The 15,400-nt window shown below is 51.7% G+C and overlaps 1 protein-coding gene across 2 annotated transcripts in view; it reads right to left on the reverse strand.

Annotated features, from left to right (window-relative positions):
- Nucleotides 1-14,731, reverse strand: part of CPXM2 (carboxypeptidase X, M14 family member 2) — a 135,373-nt gene extending 120,642 nt beyond the window's left edge. For both annotated transcript variants that reach the window (XM_068548716.1, XM_068548717.1), the window contains exons 1-2: nucleotides 14,260-14,731; nucleotides 2,213-2,311 (exon numbers count right to left, since the gene is read on the reverse strand). In XM_068548716.1, coding sequence (XP_068404817.1) covers nucleotides 2,213-2,311; nucleotides 14,260-14,560 — 400 coding nt within the window. In that variant the 5' untranslated portion in view covers nucleotides 14,561-14,731. The remainder of the gene's footprint in view (nucleotides 1-2,212; nucleotides 2,312-14,259) is intronic.
- Nucleotides 14,732-15,400: the final 669 nt, after the last annotated feature.

The raw sequence follows: 15,400 nt of genomic DNA on the forward strand, positions 1-15,400 counted from the left end.
TGCCACCTTGGACACAGTGTAAGTGACAGTCACCCTCCCCACCCCTTCATTCTGCCCCATCTCCAGCAAGGCCCCCAGCTCGACCACAGGAGATGCTGAGAGAATGATGGATGTGGGGTCCTGAGCCTGCCCAGCTGTCCACCCGAGGCCCTGTTCTGCCCGGCCCCACCCACAGGTGTCCCCTCCTGGTCCAGACCAGTGTTCCTAACTGCTGTGCCACCTGCCTCCTGCACATGAACTCCCCTCCTCACCATCTCTCTCCCTCCCATATTTGCATACCAGGGCCCGCACAGCTTCTCTTCACCCCCAGGGCTGCCCTCAATTCTGTTTTAATAGAAGAGCAATGTGAACAAGGCTCACAGGCCAAAATCACATCCAGAGCACTCAAAGAATCAGAGCCAGAATGGCTGCCTTTGAGACCAGGGGTCCCAACTGTTCAGACAGGGCTCTGAGGTGAAGGGCGGGGGAACAGTCCTGAGTGGGCCAGGGTGGGGAAGGAGAATGTTCGGGTGGCAGAACAGGAGGCAAGTGTGGACTTCAGAGTGTACGTGTACACACACGTGTGTACAGAAATGGGCCTTGAAAAACCTTTGTGAAAATGCCTTCCAAAATTGTACCAACTTCCAATTCTGGTAATGGAGAAGTAAGATAATTCAAACCGACCCTTGTGCTAAAGCTACTAACAAAACTGGAAAAACTATTTTTAAAATATGTTTGAAAGCATCTAAGAATTAAGACAAGAAAGAACTCTCTGGCCCAGATCTGACAGCAGCAGAACCCAGAGAGGTGAGGCCAGACTAGAAGCCGCTTTAGCCCTGTGACTTGTGATCCTGAGAAACAGCTGGTGTTTTATCAGCCTGCTGGGGCAAGGGGACAAAGAGTCATGCCCAAGGCCCACCCAAGGTGGGAGTCTCACTACCACCCATTTAGTTGAAACCCCAAAGGCCCACACTCTCAGGGTGAACCGGCAGGAACACAGCCTTAGCACCCCTTGGGTCTTCCACACACCATCCTGATATGCTGGGCCCTCCCAAGGGCAATGTGTCCAGTGCACACCTGCCCACTTCACGATGGAATAGAATTCTCAGTTATTAAGTGACTGCAGAAGTTCACTGTTGTGGAACTTCTATTTTTGTTTTAGGATGCACTGCTAGCCATATCTATGATTTCTCTGATGGCAAGTTCTTGGTTAGAAACACAGCCCCAGATCATTACACTCTGCCTAAGGGAGCATACAATTCCCTTTGTGACAATCAACTCTGTTACACGGTTTATGGGCTCACGCGGCAACTGAAATTGGATCCTGCCTCTATAAACGCAAATTTGTGAAATGCTCTATTTATTTCAATCAGCTGTGCTGCTGAGCAGAAACCAGAAAATCTTGGGTTCAAATCCCTGTTTTAAAACTTGCAAACTGCATTAACGGTAGGCAAAGGATCCATATTATTGAGTCTCATTTTCCTCATCTGTGATGACGACGACGATGATGATGATGAAATAATGATAATAATAATATCCACAATACTCAGAGGGACATCAGGAGCTGTGAAGTATGAGGCCCAGTGCTTGGCAATTACTGAGAGCTTAAGAGCTTAATACATGTTCGCTATTACTAATATCAGAAGAAATGTCATCCTAGATACCATACTTTAGAGTAACAGGGATACGATAAAGGTAATTGTAATAGTTAATAATAATAGTAATAGCTCTAGCTAGTGGGTCAGAGTTTGTCCATGAGTCTAGAACTAATGGCTTTGACCATCCTAAGGTAAGTAATTAAAGGACCAATATTCTTACATGATTGTAAAATGCCAGGCCTAGCATTACATGCTTTGGAAGTAGAAGACTTGACCTCTGACACTGGAGGCCCTGGGTTCGGCTGGGAGATAAGAAATGCACACACAAGGCTGTGGGCAGCTACGAGGCCCCACAAGAAAGGAAATGATGTTGTCTTCGAGGGAGGAGGGGGAAGGGCAGGGAAGGCAACCAAGAGCTCCAGGAAATTCAGAAATGACCTTAGTCGAGCCGATGGGGAAAACATGGCTGTGAGTTACTGTGCGCAGCAGAAGAGAGAGCCTGTGAATGTTCTCACCCCCGTATAGATGGTCCAGAAGGGGCAGCAGACCCCAGGCAGACCCGTGCTCAGGACTCGGCTGCTGCACCGGGGCCTGCGCCCTCCCAGGGCCGGTGATGGAGCGGGGGCCTCACTCACCCTCTCTGGCAGCGTCACGGGCCACAGGGACTCTGTGATCATCACCAGCAGCCTTCTCAGAGCTCTTGGTTTTCACGCCTTTTCTGTTGCTCTTTTTACCTAAAAAGAATAGAGAGAGAGAGAGAGAGAGATGCCTTTACTGTCACATATGTCAGAATCATCCCAGGCTGGTGAGGACTCAACCGTCTTCTCCTGCAAAGCAGCTGTCTCTACCCTCTGCCTTCCCGGACCCCAGTGAAGGCACCTTGGACTCTGAGGGGCTGGTGGTTAAAGGAAAGGAAGCGTGTTATTGTGAACACCCAGGGAAATAAACACTCCAAATAAAAACAATGCACACTTGCAGGTGGTTACTGTTCTAAGACCGCAAAACGCCCTGTGGAGTACCTCTGACCATCCCTGGGGCCCCAAAAGTGACACCACGTCTAATTGATAAAACGGAGCTGGAACTCCAGACCTCTGACCCCGGGGCAAGATTTCCTACCATGCTAGGCTCCTCCCACCTAACTCTCCAAGGCCCCGGCTGGGCACCTGGAGGTGTGATGGTGCTGCCCACCAATTGGAGGGACTCCTTCCTGGAGCCCAGGGAGTCTGCCTGCTGGTGCCCCGCTGGCCCGTCCAGCTTCCTCTCACACCGGACTCTCTCTCTGCTCCACAGACACTGGCTTCCTTTCAGCCTGCAGTTCATATTTCCGGCCCACCAGAACTCGGCATGTGCTGCGCCTCCTCCTGCAACATCCTTCCATTCACTCTCCATCTATTTAACTCCTGTTGATCTTGCAAATCCAAACTCGGCCATGCCCTCTTTTGAGATGGTTTTCCTGAACTCCCCACCTACATCAGTGTCTCCTTGGATAGGCTCTGAGAGCACCTGTCTTTGGTCAAGTTGCCTCTGTGTGGAGCCTGAGGCAGGGGGTTCGGTGCAGGTGATGTACGGAGGGAGGGCTCCAAAGAGAAAAGAAGGGAGGAAGCAAGATGAGGCAGAGGAAGGAGCTAAGCTAGGCTGCGTTCCCAGGCAGAGTCTAACTCAGCCTGATCCCATGGGGAGAGCTCTGGAGCTGGAACCGCACACAGTGTTGTCCCCACCTTGAGATAAGGGGCCACCTTCCCCTATGCTGGTTAGCCTCTGGCTACAGACTGATCTACTGCGGGGGAGGGGTGTGTGTGGGGTGGTGGGAGTTGTGGCCTTCCAAGGATCATGCCCCAGAGAGGGAAGCAGCTGTAAGCCGTCACAGCCAAGCCCCAGCAGCTGTGGGATGGGTGTGCCAGTGGGAAACAAGGACCTGGGTGTGGTGTCAGCAGCCCCCACTATGGTTCTGCACACCCGTCCTGTGTAGTATTATCAAACACATGTAACATATGTTGTTCTGTTCATGGGGGCAGGAACTGTGTCTGGCTTTGCTCACTCTTCTCCCTCCAGAGCGAGTCTGGTTAAGTCTGTGAGGAACAAATGATCATGAATGCCTGTGAGTCAGTGAATGACCAATGAGACAACAACAAGAGGAAGGGAAGGTCTATGGAGAAAGATACTTAGTTTGGATTTTAAAAAGCAAGTTGAAATACCAAAAACATCTAGTGGATTGTGCCGGTTAATGAAATCATTTCAGACAGGTCTAGAGTCACCAAAAAAAAAAAAAAAGAGATATTTATCAAGAAAACCTTAAATCTTCAAAAAATTCAAGGGTGCACTGGGCCCAGCCACAGGCAATCCTCTCTCCATCATACTCTTGGGTGATACCTGCTGGGCATATCTTTCATTTTTCATGTAAGCTAAAAAAAAAAAAAAATCACAAAATTAAATGTCCTCCTCGGGTCAAGGAAATCAATAAACCAAAACATTCAGAAAGGCCAGAGGAGGAAGACTGCCAATCTGAGTGCATCTGATGACATCAGCCTAATGTCTCCTCGGCATATGTCCCATTTTTGTGGGTAGGAATGTCAGCCCGGTGACCTCCAAAGATGACTTCTTCTGAAAGAGCCTGATCGAGGGTCTGTAAAAATCTTGATTGTTTGGAAAATTGGGTGCCACAACTTTTGAGAATGAAGCATCTGATCTGGCAGAAAGATAATACGTTAAGGGAAGAAAAAGTTTTACAAAATATGAGAGGAAAAAGCCATCCAACTCCTCCCTGGAAGCCGGCATTCATTGCAGGCCTTCCCTCTGCCTGGGCAACCTCTATGGGGCCTCCATGGGCAACATGGGAGACAGAGTCAGAGGATACAGCCCCACGAACACCCTCAGCCTCACTCCCCTGGGCTGGACCCACGTCCTGTACTCAGCTCTGGGCATCCAATAATGGCCCAGATGTGAGGCAGATGTGCTATCACCCCTGAGACCAACATGTGGGGAACAGAATCCCCACAGGGAGTGGCAAAGGGACAGGGAAGACAGGCAGGGCACCTGCCACCTTCTCTAGGGAAGACGCACTTCCAGGATGTGTACCTACAGATCTGGTTCCAGCCGCAGGCAGCCAGGCTCTGCCACTGCACCGACCACGTGTGGCCTCGGGGGACACACCTCACCCCTCCTATGCTAATTCCCCTCATCAGTGAAATAAGGAGACATGGTACCTGCCTCGGTGGAAGTTACGGAGAGGAAAGAGATGACATATATCAAAGCACTGAGGGCCGTGCCTGACCTGCAGTGACCTCTGAATAAAAGACAGCCTCCTGGGGCTTCCCTGGTGGCGCAGTGGTTGAGAGTCTGCCTGCCAATGCAGGGGACATGGGTTCGACCCCTGGTCTGGGAAGATCCCACATGCCGCGGAGCAACTGGGCCCGTGAGCCACAACTACTGAGCCTGCGCATCTGGAGCCTGTGCTCCGCAGCAAGAGAGGCTACGACAGTGAGAGGCCCGCGCACCGCGATGAAGAGTGGTCCCCGCTCGCCCCAACTAGAGGAAGCCCTCGCATAGAAAAAAAAAAAAAAGACAGCCTCCACCTTCTCATCCTTCATATTAGTCCCAAGTGCCCACCGTCACAAAGCACCATCCCAGTTGCTGGAAGAGTAACAGCCAACACGTGAAGCATGAGGCACAATTTACAAGGCATTTTCACATAGATTAAAACATTCGATCTTGGCAAATGCCCATCGAGGGCAGGAAGCTTGCTATGAACATTATTCTACAGAGCGGGACACGGAGGCTCAGAGGAGAAGAGACCCACCCGAGGTCACTGACAGAGCCAGGAGGCGGCAGAGCAGGGGCCTGACGCCAGGCCTAGGCCCTTCCCTGCCCCTTCTTCTCCTACAGCAAGAAAGGCAGCATATGGTCTGTACAGATGAAAGAAAGAGTGAAGTGGAAATAATGTACAGAGAAGGAGCCAGAACCAAATCAACATCTCCATCTGGGCTGCATGACAAAACTGAATTCCTTAAAAGTAGCAAACTGAATTGCCAATGCAGGCCACATATTCTATTCTGCTCCATGGTGATAAATACCATGCTCCTTGATTGACAGGAAACTATTTTTTCCCCTCTCTATACTAGGAGATTACAGTAGCAACCCCAGAATCTGAAAAAATTCTTTGCTGCACATTTGCATTTTCCCCAAGAAATTCCAGCCCTATGGCACCTGCACTCCCTCTTGTGAAGGACGCAGCCCCGGCCCTAAGCGCCTTGCCTGGCTCTTGGGAAGGAACCCGCATGAGGAGGAAGGCCATGCGGGAAACCAAGCCACTGCACGTTCTCGGGAGCTCCCCAGAGAGGCAGCCTCGCGGCACCAGGACAGACAGTAATTCCACTTTTCTCAAACACCATGGGACCAAGGAGGACCTTGCAGGTGAACGTGAAAAGCCGAAACAAAAGCGGTTAGAAACCTGTGTTCCCGGGACTTCCCTGGCGGTCCAGTGGTTAAGACTCCAGGTTTCCACTGTAGGTGGCGTGGGTTCGATCCCTGGTCGGGGAACTAAGATCCCGCAGGCTGCGCGGAGCAGCCAAAAATACAAATAAAAAATCAGAAACTCGTGCTCCCTGTGTGTGTTAGCAAGAAAAGGATCATGACACAGGGAGGGGACAGCCTGTGTCCTTATCCAGTTCCCAAATCTGAGCAGTCAAGCTCCTGGCAGAAAGAGTTTTCCCAGGGATCAGGTGAAGCCTGAAAAAAAGGGGCTGAGTGGTTAAAGGATGTGCCTGCTTCCGTTAATCAGTGACGTGAATGGTCTGGGCTGGAGACGGAAGCACCAGTGCAATTTTCTAAATACATTTTTTACCAGGGCCGGACCAGAGTCAATCGATCAATCAGTCAGTCAATCAATCAATCAAAAGCCCTCCCCTCCTCCTGCTCGGCTGTGTCTTCCCTGGGAAACTAGCTGATTAGACTGTGTCCTCCTCTGGGCTGGCCTTCCGTGCAGAAGAAAGACCTTGGTCTTGTGCAGAAGACTTGGCCTCCACCAGGGTCCCCAGGGCAGAAGGGACAGCCACTCCCAGCCTCTGTGCAGCAGCAGCCGCCTTCCTGACCTGCAACCAAGTAAGAAGCCCTTAGCCTTTAAAGAGATACCCCGGTAACCACAGCAGGTGGGGTGTGCCAGCCCTGCAGGGGGCACTGCTGGTACCTGCTGGTCTCCGTTTGGGTTCTGCCTGGAACCAGCCTGAGACGAGGCCTTGGGGGCAGGAGTGAATGTGAGAGGTGATTTCATGAAGCACAAGTGAAGAAGTGGAGGGAGTGAGACTCAGAGAAGGAAACGCCAATAAGCCGGGCTGCATTGCTAAGCGAGACCCATCAGGACTCAATGTAGCTGGGGGACCTGAGGACACTGGGTAGAAGCTGCCTCTGACCTGTCCCTCGAAAGTCTGCGAGGCTGTGCATCGACCTTCTAACCTCACACCACCTTGGGAAGCTTATTATTATTATTATTATTATTCCCCTGTCACAGTGAGGAATTCGAGGCGTGAAGATGTCACACGTGCCCATGAGTGGCAGAGCCAGATTTTGAATCTCTCTGAATGCTGAAAAAACTATGCCAAACCCTTACATGTGCCTCTCATGGATCACGTGTTCCATAAAAATCTATAGAGTCTTAAATGAAAATAGAGTCTTAAATGAACATTTGAAAGTGTCTTGTGTGGCTCTGACCATCCTACGATACCCAGATCAGTAGTCGATGGGATCCCAGCCAGTTACGAACACTAGCCCTTCCCGTAGCCATCCAAAGCCACCCCAGTTTTATGGGTTTCATGATCCCAGAAAAGCAGCGATGGGGGCAGGGACCTCAGAAGGCCACAGAAGGCAGAGCCATTGCTGGAGGCGCAAAACCTGAGAGCTCAGGCTCCCTGGCCACCTCAGACATCCAGCGGAGACCCCCACCTCAAAAATCCAGGTTCCAAGGGACTTCCCTGGCAGTCCAGTGGTTAAGACTCCATGCTTCCACTGCGGGGCGCACGGGGTCAGGAACTAAGATCCCGCATGCCACGTGGCGTGGCCAGGTTCCAGGGCCCAGGCTGCTGTTGCCATGGGACTGAAGGCACCATCCACCGTGAGACCTGGCAGCCAGGGATGCTCAGGGCAAGCACGAAACATGTTGGCTATTTTCAAGAACCACAGCATCCAACCCAGCTTCCCCAAACACGCAAGTGTCTGTCCCTTCATTATCCACGCACAAACCCTAGTTTCTGGAACCATGGGCACAGTCGAGAGGAGATCTGCCAGCGCGAATAGCTGACTTTGGAAAGCATTTTGGAAACAGAGGTGGTGTCTTAGAAAGCTGCTTGCTGATGTACATGAGAAGATCTTTTTTATAAAAAGTCCTTTCCCTTGGAATTTTGTAGGGAGTTGGACCAAACACTCTGGATTTAACTCTTCAAGAGAACATATAATACCATGATATAAAGATCTCTTGTTATTTGCTTAGGTGTGCTGATAGCCTTGTGATTGCTTTTAAAATATATAGTGAAATATTTACAGACACATTCGTCTAATCCTCACACTCCAGCTTTGCCCAACAGAAGACATTTCCATCCGAAGGCCAAACCTTGCAAGACGCCCTGAAGAGTGCTGCAGCAAAAGCTTAAAAGCGAAGCTCTTTCCAGCAACTAGCTGGCAGCGCATGACAGAAAGGGCTTTGTTTACAACCAAATATGCTCAAATAACAACTCTTTGATTATCGCCGCCTGCCCGCCCCCCACCCCCACCCCAAGCCGGGGCAACACAGTGCAAAGTGCAAACTCTCCAGTTCTGGGCACAGACATACGAACAAACCTGGCTCGCTGCCCACTCTGCGAATTCCACGGACTCAAGACCGTGGACCAAAACCATGGGTGCAATGCAGGCGGGCGTGTATTCCAACAGAGGCGCATGCTCCCCAGTCCTTGAAGAAAGCAACAAACAAGCAGGAACCCAAAAGTTAAAAGCTACTTCTAACCCAGTGGAGGGGGGAGAACAAAACATCTTCAAATCACCTATTAAGAGTCTTGTTTATCAACTTGTTTGTTTCTTACTACCACTTGGGAGGGAAAAGGCAAATCAGTTATATAACTATGGTTTACTTCTCTGTTCCATTTTTTTCTCTACAAAAAGTATGGCTCCAAACCAAGTCCATCAATTTGGAGATGACATGAGAAGTACACCCCAAGTCCACTCCCATGCCCAGAATGTGGTCCCTCATCTCACTCTTCACCCTGGGATGATGAAAACTGGGGCCAGGAGACTCACTCTTTGGACCTCAAAGCATTCCAACTGCAGGGATCTAGAAAATATTGAATTTGGCTAGAATAAATGGAATTAGAGAGAAGCAGCTTGCCAGGTCCCTGTGAAGAAGAACATTCTAGCAATCAGTACTATTTATCCAATGGATAAGCAACCTCGCAAGGTGGTGTGCGCCCATCAGTGGAAACGTGTGAGCCAAGACTGGTGTTGAAGTAAACTTCCAGGCCCAAGATGGAGTTGCTCTTACCTGGGGTACCACATCGGGAAACAAAACTTAGATAAGCTTCCTGTTCCTAACAATCTCCTCTTAGTCAGAAATAGTTAGCCAATTCCCAAATGCCAAGCCAACTCTGGGTCCCCTCACCCCAAACAAAGTGGACTGTGTCACCCCAGCCAACCAGATATTTTCTATGTTCTTCTTCCTTGTTCTTTATTCTTTGTCCTATAAAAGCTTCCTGCCTTCTGCCCCATTTTGCCGTTCTCCACAAGGAGACTGTCCACTTCATGAAAGTGTTAAAAAAAGTTTATATCACCTAAATTGTCTTCTTTAATCATTTTTTAACACCGAGCAGCCCACTGTCGGAATCTTGCAATAAACAAGAACTTGCATGCAATGAACACTTAGGTTCCTTGAAGTTCTAAAATTCTGGGAGTTACTGATGTTCACAATGAGGGCCTCAGAAATTTTATGATATTGAGTCCCACTCCACCACAGGAAAGGATTTCACAGTTCTGTATCCTGATGGTGATGGTTCCATGAATCCATAGATGTGAGACAATGCAGAGGACCACCCCCCCCCCCACACACACACACGAGTGCATGTGAAAACCAGGGAATGTAATCTAAAAATTAAAAGTATTGTACCGGGCTTCCCTGGTGGCGCAGTGGTTGAGGATCTGCCTGCCAATGCAGGGGACACGGGTTCGAGCCCTGGTCTGGGAAGATCCCACATGCCACGAAGCAACTAGGCCCGTGAGCCACAGTTGCTGAGCCTGCGCCTCTGGAGCCTGTGCTCCGCAACAAGAGAGGCCGCGATAGTGAGAGGCCCGCGCATCGCGATGAAGAGTGGCCCCCACTTGCCACAACTAGAGAAAGCCCTCGCACAGAAACAAAGACCCAACACAGCCATAAATAAATAAATAAATTAAATAAATAAACCCAAAGTTTAAAAAAAAAAGTATTGTACCAATGTCAATTTCCTATTTTGATACTGTATATAGCAGTGATTCTCAACCCCCTGGTGACATGTGACAATGTCTAGAGACATTTTTAGTTGTCACAACTCGGGGGAGGGTGCTACCAGCATCTAGTGGGTCAAGGCCAGGGATGTTGCTAAATATCCTACAATGCACAAGACAGCCTTCGCCCTGAGACACACGCGCGCACACACACACGCGCGCGCGCGCGCACACACACACACAATTGGCCCCAAAATGTCAATACTGCCAAGGTTAAGAAATCCTGCACTGTAGTTCTAAAAGATGTTAGCACTGGGGGAAGCTGGGAAAAGAGTATACAGCAGTGGTCCCCAACCTTTTTGGCATCAGGGACCAGTTTCATGGAAGACAATTCTTCCACAGACGGGGGGTGGGGGGATGGTTTCGGGATGATTCAAGCACATTACATTTATTGTGCACTTTATTTCTATTATCATTACATTGTAATATATAATGAAATAATTACACAACTCACCATAATGCAGAATCAGTGGGAGCCATGAGCTTGTTTTCACTTGCCACTCACTGATAGGGTTTTGGTATGAATCTGCAAGCAATTGATTATTATGGTCTCTGTGCAGTCAAACTTCTCTGCTAATGATAATCTGTACCTGCAGCCATTCCCCTAGCATCACTGCCTCAGCTCCACCTCAGACCATCAGGCACTAGACTCTCATAAGAAGCGCGCAACCAAGATCCCTCACATGCACGGTTCACAGTAGGGTTCGTGCTCCTATGAGAATCTAATGCCGCCACTGATCTGACAGCAGGTGGAGATCAGGCGGTAGTGCGAGTGATGGGGAGCGGCTGTAAATACAGATGAAGCTTCGCTCGATCGCCCGCCACTCACCTCCTGCTATGCCACCTGGTTCCTAACAGGCCACGGACCAGTACAGGGCACCCCTGGTATACAGGATCTCTCTGCACTATTTCTACAATTTCCTGTGAGTCTATAATTATTTCCAAATAAAAACTTTAAAAAAAATTTAAGATTCCACTCTATTCAGCATATCAGGGCTCTACTTCTCCGGAATCTGTCAGCCACTCGTGGAAAAATGCAATGCTCTCAATTAACCAAAGGATTCAGCTGTCCAAGCCACTTCCAGGAGAATGTCAGCCCATGACATCCATTGCACATTTCTGTGGTAGCATGAAAGAACAGTCAAGGGGCAAAGTCAAACTCACACCAAGATCAAATCCCCAGTGTCCTTGGCTCCTTAAGTAAACCTTCCTATGGGATTCAGACAAGACTCCCTCCTAGACCCTGACGCACAGAACATCTGCCTTCCATCGTCCCTTGAGCCCAGCCTTTATGCAAGATACAGGCTATCTGGAAAACATTTTATCATCTGCAAAGACAAAGCACATGACAGACTTTTCAATGAGTAGTTATGTATGCTTTCACATTCTTTTTCTTCTCTAAATCTAACCTCTCACTCCCACCTCAGTGTCTAGACAGTGCCTGGTATGTAGCAGGCACCATCTACCCAGTCCAGAAGTTCACAACAAACAGAAACGAATGCTTCTATTATATCACGGGCAGTACATATATCAAGCCACCCCTTAAGGGGGGCAAAATCATTTCCTCTTACTGCAATTTAACTGCACAAACTATCACTGACCCCCCCCCCCAATCAAAGTCAGTCTTAACCAAGCTCCCCCACTTGGGGTCCAGGGTAAAGGGTTCCAGTAGTCAAGTGCCAAAAAAAGCTGAGTGGGGAGAACAGAGTTGAAAGTCTGTGACCAAGGTCACACTTTGTTTGTCAGAGTCGGGGAGCTCTGAAAAGCCCCACAGAATTTATTAGAAACACACACTCTAGGCAGGAGGCCTGGAGGCAGCTCTCCAGAAGCTGAGTCTCTGGAATTTCCAGGGCCCTGTTTTTATTTTGGGGAATCAGCAATACAGCCCTCAACACACCTGCAATAACCTTCTCCAAGCCGCCAACTTTGGTGTGTTCCAGGAGGGCGGGGCCGGGGCTGTCTTGCGCTCCCCTCCCCCAGGACCTCACCCAGCACCTGATGTTGGAAAGGTTCTCCGTAAGGACCTGCGGAATTATGAAGAACTCACAGAAGGACTAGCACAGCCACGAGCTGACACACTGCAAGCTTTTGTTGAAAAGCTCATCAAACAACTGACAGGTAAGGTAGCAGGCACTAGTCGTCTTGGGCGGATAAAGATGCTGAGGTCCAGGAAGCTGAGTGCTGAGGCCCAGACCCGGGCGTTAAGTGCAGTCCTCAGACTCTCAGTCTGGGGCTTCTTTTTTTTTAGATGACAGGTTGTTGTTTTTTTTTTAACTTTGGGTTTATTTATTTTATTTATTTATGGCTGTGTTGGGTCTTTGTTTCTGTGCGAGGGCTTTCTCTAGTTGCGGCAAGTGGGGGCCACTCTTCATCGCGGTGCGCGGGCCTCTCACTATCGCGGCCTCTCTTGTTGCGGAGCACAAGCTCCAGACGCGCAGGCTCAGTAGTTGTGGCTCACGGGCCCAGTTGCTCCGCGGCAATGTGGGATCTTCCCAGACCAGGGCTCGAACCCGTGTCCCCTGCATTGGCAGGCAGATTCTCAACCACTGCGCGCCACCAGGGAAGCCCTGGGGCTTCTTCCATGCTCCCCTTGCCGTCCCCCCCAGTAAATACCAGAACCTAACAAATGTGTCTCCCACCCACCTCCCCCAACCATGCCCAGCGCTGTGCTAACCACATAGCAGATACTAAAAAAAACAAAAACCCATGCCAGCTTGATTCAAACTACCAAACAAAAAAGGTCTTGAGTTAAAAGCACAGGAGAAGGGCTTTCAAATCTCCCACGCCAGCGAGTGACCCTAAGCAGCTTGCCTACGTGGTCAGAGCCTCAGTTTCCTCATCTGTAAAGTAACAAGAATACCCACCCCTCAGAGCCCCGGAAAGAATTAATGAGACGGCTGTCCATAAATCTCCTAATAAAGTCACAGCGGATGGTCTACAAATATGAGTGTCTTTTCCCACTCCTATTCCTGTTACTAAACCAGTATGGTTTTTACAAATCTTAATGTTCATAATTCCCCAGAAAATATAGGAAATTCCAGATGGTTCTGTTCAGGGTTACACAACTCACAGAACTGCCTGCAGATGTACAGAGTCGCCCACAAACTGAAATATGGCAGGACTCCCCCCTCCAGGTAAGTGCAAAGGAGCTGCTGAGATGGGCCCACACACTCAAGAGTTCTGGGCCGCCATCTCCACTCCTTCCCCACTGCCTCGCTGCTATCTTTTGTGAACAGTTTAACCAAACAAAGGTGATGCCTTTCATGCCAGGAGCTGTGTAATGGTGCCACTGGCATGTATCTCCTTTCAAGGAAGGCCGTTACAAGGCCGGAGAATTTGGCCACAATCCTGCCTCACTCCTCAATCTTTAAATACTAGGACCGCAGCCCTCTGCAATTTGAGCAAAGAACATTTGGGACAATGAAGAGAAAGTCCCCCTTCTCAAGGAGTGTAAGAAACCAAATGGAAGTCATTTCCCCAAGACGGGGCAGGCAGAAAGTGGCGATGCAACTGAGAAGGCTGGGAGAGACGGCCGGCTTCAGGAGCCACCGGGCTTCCATAACCCCTCCTCCGGCACAGGAGTCCAGCTGCAGCCCAAGGCTCCCCGACAGAGGCTCTGCCGTCCTGCCCCTACTGGACAGAGGATTCAAGGGACCCACAGAAAGCAGGAGGGAGGGAGCCGAGAGGGGACCCTGGCCGGGGAAAGGCCCACCGCTGAGCTCTCCCCAGAAGGCCACGGTGCCAAAACAGACCAACTAGTCACATCGCCAAATAGGAAATTCACTCTCAAGAAAACGCCCTGGGAGAAGATTGAAAAAGTAGGCAGAGTAGGAAAAAGTGTCCGGCAGAAAGATCCTTTGCCCAGGAAATTTCAAACTTGGGGCATGGGGACCAGCTCCCCAGGCAGCTTCCCAACTGCACAGCCTGTCTCTACCTGAGAGGGGACCGCCGGTCGGGTTTAAGTTCCGGGGCGCTCGGAGCGGCCCGCGGAAGGCGCAGTGCAGAGCCTAGGAAGGGGGTGGGGGACGGCGACGGGGAGGTTCACGGGTCTCTCATCCCAGACACACGGACGGCGAAGCCGGCTGTCGCCTGAGACCCGGCGGGCCGCCGCTGGGACAGGCGCACAGCCACGGGCGCCCCCTCGGGCCGCGCAGCGCACAAAGTTTCTTACCTGGCGGAGGCGTCTCCGGAGCCAGCTTCTCCCTCTTGGGCGCTTTCCTGGGCTTGGTCGCCTTCTTGGGCGGCCTGGGCTCGGACGCGCGCAGCTTCCGCTCCTCCTCCCCGGGCCCCGCGGGCAGCGGCGGCGAGAAGGGCTCGGGCTCCAGGCGTGCGTAGTAAGGCTCCCGGCTCCAAATCTCTTGCACGTAGTAGTCGGGGTCCTCGACGGCTGCGCCCTGGGCCGCGGCGCCGGGCAGGGCCACCGCCAGCAGCGCGAGAGCCAGCGCCAGCGCGGCGGCCCCCCGGCGGGCCATGCCCGCTCCTCCCCGCGCCCGGGGCAGGGTCACGGTGGCCGGGAGCGCCGGGCGGGCGCGGACAGCGGCGCAGGGCAGGGGCGCCGGCCTCAACAGCGGGGCGCACGAGACGCGGAGGCGTCCGGCCGGCGGCGCGTGTGACCCGCTCTCCGGGCTGGGCCGGGCTGGGCCGGGCTGGGCCGGGCCGGGGCGGGCAGGGGCGCGCCCAGACGCGGGGCGGGGGCAGGGGGGCCGGCCCCGCCCTTCCCTCCTCCCTCCCTTCCCTGCCGACCCCGCGGTGGCCGGCCCTGGGAGCCGGGTGTTGGGGGCCTCCTCCACCCCATCAACTCTCTCCAAACCTCCCCCTTTGCCCGCACTCCCGAAGCCGGCCAGTGCTGGGCGCCTGCTTCCCCAGAGACTCAAAGGAGTTTCTATCTAGAAGGAACCTCGAGCCGTTTTACAGGTTGGGGAGCCGTGAACCACGATGAGAAAGGATCGGCCCAAGGTCCTAAAGCAAATTAGAGCCCGAAGCCTAGTCTCCAGCTCTCCTGACCCCTACCCCGTCCCTGGCTCCACATCAGACACGGGTTCCCCACCTGCCAGACAGACCTTTCCTCAACCTGACCATGATCCTATTTCAGGAACTATGAATGAGGATCCCAGGTCCCCAGGGTTTCGAGGAGTAAAGTGTCGGGGGGGGGGGGGGGGGGTGGCGGCGGAGCCCTGCTCCTGACTGAGAAGTGACCCTGTTGGGTGAGGAGAGAAGTGGAGTCATCCTACGGCTGACGTCCTGGCGGTCACAGGGCGCGTTTGGTTCATCTGTGAGCAGGTTCCCGTCTTCGGGGCAGGGAGCTCACGCGA

The sequence above is a fragment of the Eschrichtius robustus genome, chromosome 7, assembly GCF_028021215.1.
Source record: "Eschrichtius robustus isolate mEscRob2 chromosome 7, mEscRob2.pri, whole genome shotgun sequence".
Classification (NCBI taxonomy): Eukaryota; Metazoa; Chordata; class Mammalia; order Artiodactyla; family Eschrichtiidae; genus Eschrichtius; species Eschrichtius robustus.